The 12,501-nt window shown below is 46.3% G+C and overlaps 1 protein-coding gene across 35 annotated transcripts in view; it reads right to left on the reverse strand.

Moving 5' to 3' along the window:
• LOC122372563 (protein daughterless-like) overlaps positions 1–12,501 on the reverse strand; it is a 79,127-nt gene that overhangs the window by 62,371 nt on the left and 4,255 nt on the right. For 27 of the 35 annotated variants that reach the window (XM_043349893.1, XM_043349892.1, XM_043349891.1 and 24 more), the window contains exons 2-5: positions 10,757–10,797; positions 1,552–1,705; positions 888–910; positions 295–348 (exon numbers count right to left, since the gene is read on the reverse strand). In XM_043349893.1, the coding sequence (XP_043205828.1) occupies positions 295–348; positions 888–910; positions 1,552–1,705; positions 10,757–10,797 (272 nt within the window). The remainder of the gene's footprint in view (positions 1–294; positions 349–887; positions 911–1,551; positions 1,706–10,756; positions 10,798–12,501) is intronic. The other 8 variants (XM_043349904.1, XM_043349903.1, XM_043349907.1 and 5 more) reach the window with 1 other exon arrangement.

The raw sequence follows: 12,501 nt of genomic DNA on the forward strand, positions 1-12,501 counted from the left end.
AAAGGCGTGCATATCCGGCCGGTTCGGTCGTAAACATAACCACCACAGGACGTAGTTCAGGCGAAACCTCACATAAAGACCCAACTAAATCGAGTAACAACAATAACAAATTCAGGCCGCCATGAGCGGGCGACAAGTCCAGTCGGCCTCACACAGCAGAGACGGATATCCAGGTCAGTCCCACTACCAGTTAGTGGTACCATCCCTATGTCGACTGTGTCCCTATGGTACTGGTGAGCCGAGCCCGGCAGTGCCCCGGTAGAGGACGGGACCGAGGGTGACAGTAACACTCACCCATTGCTGCTGGCCGCCTCCGGAGCTCGGCTTCCCATTGGCGTCCATCCCGGCCTGAGGACGCAAGTCGGCGCCTTTTAGTACAGCCCGATCCAGAGACAGAGATCAAGGAGTAACGACACAAAAGGAGCCGCACACAAGGACAAAACAACAGGGTAGGCTAGACGGCTGGTGACGGTCCAGCCTTAACTAGCGCACTGGGCCAGAACTAGACTTATAGCTGGTTGATGTGCAACTGAGTGCCTCTACCTCTCATCAACAAGGAATAATCAAAACACTTGCACACTGATCAAACGAATGTCATGTCTCAATAGAGAGGACAGAGGAGTGCCACGATACCACCGATCAAACCGAATTTAGTCATTTAAAGATATAAACAGGTTTAAGTGCAGTTTCATCTATCGTTCTAGAGAAACATCTATCATTTATCATCTATCTAGAGTAACAGACACTCACAAAATCATATGAAACCTTCTAAAAAGAGACAACTTGGGGGCCTACGAAAGAGACAACTTGGGGGCCTACGTGAGCATATGACAAACATGGAAAATCTCATGCACTTTAACGCAAAAAGACTATGGTTTGGTGCTTACCTCTTCTCGCTTCTTCAAGCTCCCTGCAAAAGACAATAGGTTGTGTTAATAAGACATACCTTAAATTCATACATATGCAACCGGCAGTTGGAACATTTTTTTTTTACAAATATAAAGAGAAATTGTAACGTTGTATTGAGCAATGTTATTAAGATTATAAAAGGGATAATAAATAATCTGTTGCTCATTTCTAGAAGAATTCAAAAAAAAAAAAAATGACCAATATGTTCGGGCGTGGCCCTTCCTCAGTGGTACAAAGTAGCAATTGAAACTGAAAGTTCAACTGCTACTTTGAACCACTGAGGAAGGGCCACACGCCCGAATGTATATTGGTTTATTTTTTTTAATTCTTCTAGAAATTAGCAACAGGTTATTTATTATCCTTTTTATAAAGAGAGAAATAACGAACACAATGTAAGACACGATGCCCACGCATGATTAATTATTCTCATTTCATATACCAGTAAACGTAGGCATTCCAATTTCCACACTATCTACTCTCGTAATAATCAGGCTTGCTGCATAAGCGTTAGCTTAATGGACGCAGGTCAAATAAATGAGGTAACACTTGTGTAACGTCACTTCGCTTTGTCATCTTTAAAATAAGCAACCGATGTATAAGTGCCGGCAAAGAAGATCGTCAGCAAATACCCAGGATACTCACCTACTGAAGGCAGTGCTGATCGCTTACCCGCCGAGCTGGAGCCCTGTGAACCAGTGGCGCCACTGAACGGAAAATACGGCGAACTAGGGCCGTACGGGTTGCCTACAGATGGCGCACCACCGGGCGGCGCTCCGGGCGTCGGAGGGTACATCTCCTGCGAAAAAGATCATTGTATAAGTAAATACCTAAATAAACAGCAATACGCGGGCAAAAGAGATAGCCAGGGCTAGTAGAGAGGTCAGTAATCAATAACTCTAAAAAGAACATCTGGACCATGGATTTTGCAAACAGGTCATTGGTCGAGTGGTAGATGTAAGGCGCGTTAAAATTACAACCTCTTGCAGTAAACTGTTGACTATTTACCCCCTGAGCGAGGGTCGGCCAAAGCACATCCAAAAAGGTTGGGAGATATATTGGCATGCTTGACGTCCATTCGAGTTGGTCAGATCCGGTCCTTAAAGTTCAAGAGATGCTAATATTTACTGCTCACCCGTGAGTCGCGCAATAAATCGCCATCGAAACAATAAGGTCGTCTTTGTTTATTGAAGACGAATGTATACGAATCGCATTTACGAGTATCTTATTACGAAATAAGTTAAGAGTTGATAAGAAACACTGCACAGCTGAGACAAAACTTTGGGCAAATGTTATAAGTTGCAGTTTACAGCAATATCACAATGCCTGGGATTTAGGACCGACCAGAGTGAGTTGGTCATCAGCGTCCCAATCTATCGAACAAAATGTCAGCATTCGGCATCGCATTCCAAAACACATAGCATTACCCACCCCTGGAAACTAATACGCTTATCTTTATGATATATCCCAGAAGATAATCCATCATTCCATTACTTCACAATGGACATCTATCTAGATTATTTGTCAATTAATCATTTCCATTTCTATGGTTAGACCTGCCGATAAAATCTACGATACCGACCGACATTCAATCAGTCAAATTCGCCGTGTCGTAATTCAGCTGTCGGTGACACTTGGATTCACAATGGCCCACCGGTTCACGTGAGGAACATTAATATCGTTCACTAATAAGCCCAGGTTTCCCGATATCGGTGGCCGCGATAACATTAAGCCGTCGCGTGTCAACAGGTATTACCAGGCTGGCACAGCGGCAGCGATTTCTCTGCTGCCGCACCCATTTTTCTAATCGCCACCGAGAACACAAATTACTATAAACAAAGGGGATAATCTTCATTGCAGCGACGAATACCAACGGAAACACCACTGATGGAAAACATGTCAACTTTTCCTAAGATACATTTACACGAAAAGGATCGCGTTACAGCTGAATCAAACAAAAATGTCTGGGCAATCTAAATAGTGGCGTCGCCTGTTCTCCCTCCTCGGGACGCCGGGACTGATAACTGTCAGCAGCGACACGGCTTGTTTGGAACTGTTTGGCCATTGGTGGATCCGTGCTCGCGTGACGTAAACAAAACACAGCTCAGGATTCCGGCGCCCAGATAAGCAGCCCGCGCCTCACTAACAATGCGATTAAATGAGCACGTATGACGTCCGGCACGGACTCTGTATAAATGCGCTGAATGAGGTTCACATAAATGTTATGAAATAAGGATTGCTACCCTAATACGCCGTGAAACGAGAAGCACACGCTAGTTCGTCGATAAGGGACATTGGCATGCGTTTTGATAGGATGAGCTCCGGCCTCCGCCATATGCCACGCTAAACTGAATAGTGCCGGTGGCTCCCTTCTACCACCATCCAAAACAATAACTTTAATTTTTCCACTCAGTATGACACCCCGGTGCGAGCGACTTTAGCGAGTGTCATTTGAGCGAACGTCATTTGAGCGAACCATTTTCAGCGAATGGCAACTAAGCGAATATCAAATTGAGCGATAATCAAATATAGCGATATCAATTTAAGCAAAAGCTATGTTTCAGCGACATCTTTTTCGTCGACTACAGTTTGAGCGACTGTCATTTCAGCGAAACACTTCATCGTCCCGTAACGGTGTATTTTTTTATTTTTTATTCTTTCTTTTGCGAGCGTACGTACAACGAATGTTTCCGGAACTTTTCATGGTTATCCGGAACTGGATGGCGGATGTCACGTTCAATTTTCAAAGTTCAGACATTAACCTCCAAATTAAATGCCACATTTCTAAAAAATTCCAGCGGCTCGATTTCACCCCCCCCCCCCTGCTATTTGCCAATTATAATGACCAAACGTTTGTTCAGAGATTCATATTGGTTGTGCTGTTTTTCGCGAAATTCCCCCTCTTGAATTTGGATCAGTTCCCATGCTGTAAAATTTGTTCTTGCCCCAAGCAACGTACGAATTTCCAGATATTTGGGTGAGGTCCCTGAAACATAGACTGGATCCCCCTGTGCCATCCCTCGAGTTTATTATTGGTCCTTGGCATTCCTTCCATCGTCCTATCTCTCACGTTCCACATTTCCGGATCAAAGTTGCAGAATGAGGCCAGATATTTTTGTGGTTTCCAAGCTTAACAGCAAATTTTTAATTTGCCGCGCACAGCTTGAAGCATGACACATACCAAGCGGGTACTCCAAGGGCAAAAATTCCCGAAAAGTAGCAAATGATTGACTTCCGTCACGTTCGGTTTCGCTGTAACTGTGTTCGCTCAATTGGTCCCCCATTGACCTCCATATTTTCGCTCAATCTGGTTTCGCTGATTCTGGTCGTCGCTTAAGTTGATAATCGATGTGATTGAATTCGCCGACTTGACAATCGCTGAAAAAGTCAATCGCTTAAAGGGACCCTCCCACCTTAACATTAGTTTTGAGTTGAGATAGCCAAGTTTGCGGCCAGGCTCAGAAACCACCATTTATCCTGGTCGCAACCCCCGCAGCTTTATGGTATTCAAGAAATTTCTTCCCTTTACTTGCAGGGTGGGACCAGCTTGGTCCCTATCTCTTAACCATTACGGGAATCTGATGACGTCATCAGGCTTTCGAACGTCCGTCATTAAGTTTGACTAAAACGTTTTGTAGCACGCGGTGGTATATGCTATTTGCGCGCAACATCTGCCGCAAACGCCGCACTTCTAAAATAAAGTCGCTAGAAACAGCGGAGATCCCAAAAAGTAAACAAAAGTAAAAGTCTAATATCTTGAAAACCGGTGAATATTTTTCGGTGAAATTTGGTAGATATTCGTTTTCGCTCTTTCTGAACCGAGCGACATCACTTTCATGCCAATTCATAAACTTTTTTGAAGGTGGGAGGGTCCCTTTAAATTGATAATCGCTGAAAATGTTTCGCTCAAATGTCGTTCGCTGAAATGACGCTCGCTCAGGTGTCGCAGAACCCTGACACCCACACCCCTAAGTGATCCCCAACATAAAAGTACGTACAGCCCTCTGCAAACTGCGTGGTAGGTACTCTCTTTTCGACAAAACCGAGAATAACGCGAATACTGTGCTATCGGTCACTCGGAAATCGTAACAGCAAGACGCACGAGGCTCCGCACCTTAGATTGGCATTATCATCGTATTCGTTTCCATGGGCGGCGCCACCGGGGGGGACGGGGGGGACAGGTCCCCCGCTATCGAAAGTTAGGGGGGTACAGTACCCCCCTATCGGCGAGGCCCGTTCAGTTGTTGATAATAATGCATTGTAGAGTTATCCGTCGCATTTAATGCATCGTTTGTTAATCAAGGCAGGTTCTGAATAAGATTGCTGTTGGGATGTATCGCAGGGGGTCCTGGCCATCTGCAAAAGGTGTGGAGCTGTGATGCCTGTAGTTATAAGGTAATCGGCAGGGCCTCGGGGATCGTGCCCCCCCCTTTTTGGGGCGCCAGGCAGGGTTATTACCTCCCCACCCCACTGCCAGACCCCATTGCCGACAAAATCAAGTTCACTGAAATTCCATAGATTTCCGTTACTATATGGATATTTTCCATTCCTAATAAGTCAAATTCAAGCATGGCAGTTATACCACAGGAACCATTTGAAATCTATGCCATTTAACCCCAGCACTTGTGGGGAGAAGTGTTCGGATAGATCACAGGCACGACCAAAAAAGCACGCAGTAAGTAGCACAAGACCATATAATTGGATAGCATCGGCTCCCTCTCGTCAAGGGGTTCGATAGCACTCGTTTTTTTTCTGCAAAACTAAGTTCGGTCGGCGGCCGAACGGCTGGGGGTCTAATCGAGCCCCCCACCCCTCCCCTTCTTACGTCAGCGGCTGTGAAAATGCCATTACCAGCTGTTGAAACATGGCAGTTGCTTTTGCATGAGTGCACGAAAGGGTTTTAGGTACGTGAGACGTGAAAGGTTCTACATGAAAATTGAGATAACCCAGCTTATCAAATTGTGCTCACTGTGGTGCGCTCGGTTTTACCTTGACTGGTCTTTGAATTCTGGGGTGAAACAGACCAGTCAAGAAACCTGTTCCATAAGGAGAGCCACTAATGCTAAAGAGATGAGGGATGAGGTTTCCGGAGACCTTCATTACCTCCCAAAGGGTGTACCCCGCCATTTGCCAATCCCTGCTGTATAGGTAGTTGTTACGATTGGAGAGTGAATATGAGAACGATACAGGTCGTGCCAGCTCGATCATGACGAACACAATGGTGCCGACATCACAGCTCTACTGCCATTTTTGACGAAGTTAATCAACAAGGACCGGAATCCTACCCTGGGGCATTTCACCTGCAGAGGTCGCCGGACCTGAGACCCTTTCACTCATTTTTTTTTTTCAACGGTGCATGCGCTCGTTTTTCCCGCGAAGCTCTTGGCAAGTAAAATCCATCAGAAAGTGTGATCAAATAACGGTTGGTGACCTTCCATGACCTAGCATGACCTTTTGAGTGCCCACCGATGACATGACCACTGGGCACTGACAACTAGCCATTAGCTGCACCCTGCCCGTTGCATATGGATCAGGTGGTGATGTCATGATTCTGAAATTATATTGCAGTTTTGGCGCACTTGTCAGAGCAGAAGACATTCCCACTTTTCCTCCATGACTATATAATGGTGAAGCCCTGAAGCTGACCAGACGTAAGATCGAAAATTTGAAAGTACGAAACGTAAGAATAGTTGGCACTGCTACTCATACCTAAGCAATTCGCAGCTTGTACAGGGTGTTTCACTAAAAGTGTCAAAAAGTAAAAGGTCATAATGCACATAATAACAATGTTTTCTACGGAAATTTGCATACCATTTCATCCGCAATTGTTGGACATTTGAATATATAAAAACGATAGCACCGTCACTCAAACCTATTCCACATATCCGCCCCTTCTTTTGATGCACCGTTTCGGCACGTGTCCGGAGGTGCCTCACAGCCCGTTTTCATCTTCAGCGTCCAGACTGTCGGCAAAGCCTTGAATGGTGCTCTTCAGCTCCCGAAGTGATGCGACTTGAGTCTTCCTCAGCTCTGCGAGAGCTACTGACCAAAACCAGAAGTAAAACGGTGACAGATCGGGGCTTTGCGCTGGCCAGAGGCGGGCGGCGAGGCAGCTGATTTTTCGGTGCAGGAACTTCTAATCCAGCCAGTTCCTGGTGGTTACAGCCATTATAGTGGCTGTTTTTGATAACTTGTAAGGCCTTGGCTATTTCTGATGTTGAAATTAGCTTCTTGTTATCTTCATAGACCCTCAAAAAGACCCTGACCCTTTCAACGGTTTCCGCCGAGAGGTGGGGGACCCCGTCTTTTTTGGACTGCGACCGGCATCGAAGGAACCCTTTTAAACCTCTCAAGAAGCCCTTTGAACCTTTTATAATCTGGAACGTAGCGAGGTGAGAGAATAAAACGTTTCCTGAAAAGTCGGCATACGGTTTCAATGTTTCTGATGGCACCAAAGGTAAGTGTAATTTACCCCTCCTGTTGCGGTGTAAATAACCTGTTCTTGATCTGCATAAGGAAAAAAACGACTAGTGACTTTGGCCTCCTGCCCTCGCTCCGTATGAGTGTAAAATATATCTTAAATGGACAAAGCATAAATGTCCAAAAATTTGCAACCAAGCCACGTGCGCAACCACGTGATTTGCATATTTTATATAACTTTAATAGGCATTTACTTTTTGACACTTTTAGTGAAACACCCTGGGAAACCAGCTTTGAGTTGGCAAGACTGCAAATTTTGATTTAGAGGCAAGGATGCTGGAAAAGGTGATCGATCTTAGGTGTCCTAGGATAAGTTTGGAAACAGGATGCACCATTCGATGTGTTTTGGGCTTTGTCAAGTTTCGCGGCGTTACGTGCCTCGTTTTTTTGCATACACGATCAGTATCTACTTTTGGGATTTTCGAGTTTCGGTCCCCGTCCCCCCCTATCGAAAACCCGTGGCGCCGCCCCTGTTCGTTTCCCATCCAGTTTAGCAACAAAACCCAAAAAGTTTGAATTTGCCCCCAAAGCAAACTTTTCCATTTTGTTGCCACACGTATAGTTTGTCTAATGATAGACCCAATCGAAGGAGTGAAGCATGGCGCATATACATATTTGCAGTGAGTTTCGACCGACTGATAGCATAGCCTTTGAGTTATTATCGGTTTTGTCGAAAAAAGAATACCTACCATGCAGTCTGCTAAACGCTGTACATACGTGTTTAGTCTCGACGAGCTAGAATGATAAAAGGCACAATCAAATGCAATTGTCACTACTTTTATTGAATTGACGGAAGAAATGGCCAAACTACCTAAATGTTTTTCCTGACTTTTGGAACCTTTACGCCCAAGCACACGCCATACGCTACGTTATCGGCGACTTCATACAGTTATCTTATCATATCTGGAAAATGTTTTTATGGTCGTCGAATAATCACACCCTTTGCTGACGCATTAGTTCACACCACTTAGTTGACCAGCAACGCATCCAAAATGAGCCACAACCGACTGAGTCAGTGATGACGCAACCGGCACTAGTTTCAGCGCCAACCGGCAAAGATAACGGTAGCCTGAGGAGCATGATCATCAAGTGATCATATCTTTTGTCGTGATTAGCTCTGTTCACCGAATTCAACGGAAAATTATGCAACTTTTTCAGCTTCAAAATCGGCAGTTTCAACCTATATCCTTATAAATTTAGCTGTAACAATACGGGACAAATGGGAACATCTCCAGGGAATGAAGGAACCCCTGTATATTCTTTGAAATCCACGCGCGCTGCATCCCGCCTGTTAACTGTCCATTTACCTTCCGTTATATTGACGGAGGAAAGTTATGACATAACATCAGCTATTACTCAGCGAAATGCATAATGAGGCCTCTGCGGACGCAATACACAGAAAGCAAGGAACTCTTTTGTATGGATCTCCGTTTACCATAGGAAGGAACTCAGTTTACCAATCACTGACAACTGGACATCTCTGAGAGACCGCACCAGCTTTTACCCGCGATCAAATGCACGCACCACTCCTACGCTCCAGCCGCCACTCCAACGTTCTTCGCTACCGACCGATCGACCGACTGAAAACGCGAGCACCACGAAAGACAGCCTACCAGACAGCGCATTGCTATTCGTGATGGTTTTTCTATTGCTTCAGAGCATACAGCACAACCCATTCTCGGGACATCTTCAGTAGGACCGCCCACCCATCCTCCGTACCCGCTCCTACCTGAAGGGCGGCCGTCCGACCTGTTTTGGCCGAGCGGCGCCGACCACATACAGAGCTCAGCCCACCGTCCGAGCCGTCCCGTACCCACTAATTGGCCGACGTCGCCGCGCGGCCCCATGCCTAATTAATCGCTCCCCGTTCCCGGACCGGCCCAGCCAGGTCGGGCCGAGGGAGTCCCCATTGATCACAGAACGGTAGCGGCACCGGTAGCGGCCGCACCGGCGCCGGTAGCTGCCCGGTCACATTCGAGTGCGAGCCGCCGGCGCCGGCAGTCGTATTTAGCGGCGTAACAGTGCCGGCCGGCGGCGGCAGTGACGGCGACTGTTGATTGGTTGCCCCGGTGACCGGCCACCGGTCGATGGGCGTGTCTCCCGCTGACCCGCGCGCCGGCGGCCATTCATAATGCAGTCGGGCCGCTCAACGCCGACAAATGGCCCACGGATCCATTGCAGTTCTGTGTCTGATGTATACAGACGTATCTCTCCACTTCCAGTAGCGTCTAATGTATACAAAGTGGACGTCTTGCGCAACGTCCAATATTAACAATCTTCAGCCATTCATAGGCGGTAGCTCAACCAAACTACGCTTTTTACTTCAAAACCAGATAGCATTAGCTTGCTTTGCTAAAAAAAAACTCGTAAGATAAACGAACCAGCCATTCAAAAAATATTATTGGAAATAATTTCGTTCTCATCCACGTGATTGAAGTAGGGCCATAGAAAGATATCATGGGTAGTGAATAAAAGATCAACAAATGAATAACTTATCAAATCGGCCAACACCCAACAACGCCCCACTGTTCATGGCGCGGAAGATAGCATGGCCAACTGACGGAAAACTGACGGGAGGCCTGACGTCAATATGACATGATCGGTCACTTTGCGGGGCACCACCCCTCTGGCATGCATACATTCAATTGAAGAAGATTTCCAACGGCGATAGCCATCGACTTATGCAGAATTGCAGGAAACTTCTCGTCAGGAAGTCTCGTGGTCCTACCGAGAAGTATGCATATGTCCAGGTGTGTCTGGGATTACACAGTGTGTCATCCGGGGCGTAGAAATCTGGCCAATACGAGCACACCTGTTCGCGGTGATGACACGAGCATTAGCGTGCATGCGGACGTTAGGATTCGCGAAACACACGGCTCGCTTGTAACGGGCACCATGCCGTTGAGCTTTTTAAGCTCTGTAACACCGTGCTAGAAGGAAAGAGGATGATTGAGGGAGGGAAGGAGGTGAGTGAGTAAACAGGAGATAAGTGGATTTGAACACTAAGGACAATAAAAAGGGATTAAGGTGAATTGTCTTATAAATTGCGGAGGGCTGTGGTAGCTTATGTTAAAAAAAAAAAGAATTCCATCCTGATATTTCTGGGGACTAATTGATGGTTAGGGTAATAAATTTCCTCGAGGCATGACTACTTAACTATTAATAGCTTGACTACTAATAATTATTCCGCTTTTATAAAATATATATTTGAATTATGATGCTTCGTATGTCGGTGAAAAACCCGTCAAACATCCAGAAGAAAGTTACCAAAATGTCACGACATGAGCGACATAATGTGTGAATATAATTCAACATACAAAATTTGTTAACATAACTATAATTTATAGCTATCTAATTAATTCCAACTCACCTGGCTGTCTCCGTAGGTGGCAACCGGTTGGCCATGTTTGTCTGAAAACAAACAACGAATGTCAGTCTCAGAATCACACATCATGACGGTAGGGCCACTGTAATTGTACTTCCTGGACAAATGCACAAATATGCCAACCGAAACATGAAAGTACCATGAGGTGAACAAGGTATCGTTGAGCTTGGTGTGCTAATTCTAAAGGTATTTAAAAAGCTAAGTGTTAGGGACGAATTTAGCCGATACTCTTCTCCAATGGGCATTTTTGTCGAACGGTCAAACTATCTACAACAAGTTTGATGTGAGACAGCTCCAAAAGTGAACTTCCTCATTATTGTACCGGCATGGTAAGGCAACAAAAAAGACACGGGAAAAATAAGAGCTTGAGTTTGGCGTGACAGGCTGAAACAAATAACATTTTATCGCAAAGTGAGCCGATTTTTTCGGCCAGATTTAGAGCACACAAGGTGACTGGAAAGTCGGTTCGACCTTCATCACAAGACGTTCTCGAGCTGCCTGCAAGCGGAGCGCGCTTACGACATCCGATCCATTTCCAACAACCTCGATACGATCGAGAAAAAACGGCAATCCAGTCCGAGACATGAACATGTCAGTCTAAAAATGGTTAGCGTTCCTCGCCCTGGCCGTCCGCTGGCCGTGAGTCCGAGCATTAACCGTGAGGTGAGCGTGTCAGGGTAGCGCCATGCGGTCTGCCGCTCCGTGGGCGTGGGGGGGGGGGGGGGGGCACGGCACAACTTCCCAGAACCCTTCAGCCAGCAGAGACACACCAGCAAACAGCATGGAATGCGCTCAGGACGTGTAACCGTGACGTGCAGCATGTCAGTCGGGGCAAAACTTTGCAAACGATGCCAGAATTAAGGTATACAATGAGCGCCAGCACATGGCCGCTTGTCAGCCGCGATGGATGAACGCGGCCACTCGCGAAGGTGTTTATGCCAAGCGGAAAATAATGAGCGCGCTCTAACAACAAATTGACACACTCCACAAAGTCAATAGACACATACTTCATGCAAATAAAATACACAGAGCAGAACTTACACTGACAAATTGTAAGAGCGGCACATGTTATTCTACTAACCAGGATCGCATTAACAGAAGGGGAACGATTAATAGTCGCCGCTCGGATTTATGGCACAGGAGGCGTGGTCGCACGAGTGTTTACAGAGTCGCTGTCCACTTCCGCCGCCCTGTCAATAAACACACGAGCATACCGACGGGCGGCGAAGGACCCGGTAATGGTCGCGTCAGCGCCGCGCCGCATCCGTCGCCAACGTTTTAACTCGCTGATGGACCCATTCGTCAAGGGTAAACAGCCCGGCTCGAGAGCTCAAAGGCATTGGGAGCGACATGACCGACCTTCGATGAAGGCCCCAAGTTTCTTTCGGGTACACAAATCTGCGCGGGGTTCACTCAATGGTATGCCTGATATATAAAAGACAATTATGATATTGAGAGTTTAGTCATCCTGGAAAACATCAACCCTGGCGTATTTCGATGATTTTGCACCATGCTGATTGCTGAGCAATTTCAGCCCCTATCGTCTATCGCATTGGCGAAGGAAACGCTAACGATACACCAGGAACTGATATTCACAGCAATGCGACATGGCGCTGTAACAGAATAAATCTAGATAATCATTTCGCGCAAATTTGGAAGCTCCTCGCCAGGTTAAAGACTGTCAGATCAAGGTATGATTTGTGCGTTCAATCATGCGTCCCGTTATGTAA

This window comes from Amphibalanus amphitrite, unplaced genomic scaffold, assembly GCF_019059575.1.
Source record: "Amphibalanus amphitrite isolate SeventyFive unplaced genomic scaffold, NRLGWU_Aamphi_draft 001373F_arrow, whole genome shotgun sequence".
NCBI classification, from domain to species: domain Eukaryota; kingdom Metazoa; phylum Arthropoda; class Thecostraca; order Balanomorpha; family Balanidae; genus Amphibalanus; species Amphibalanus amphitrite.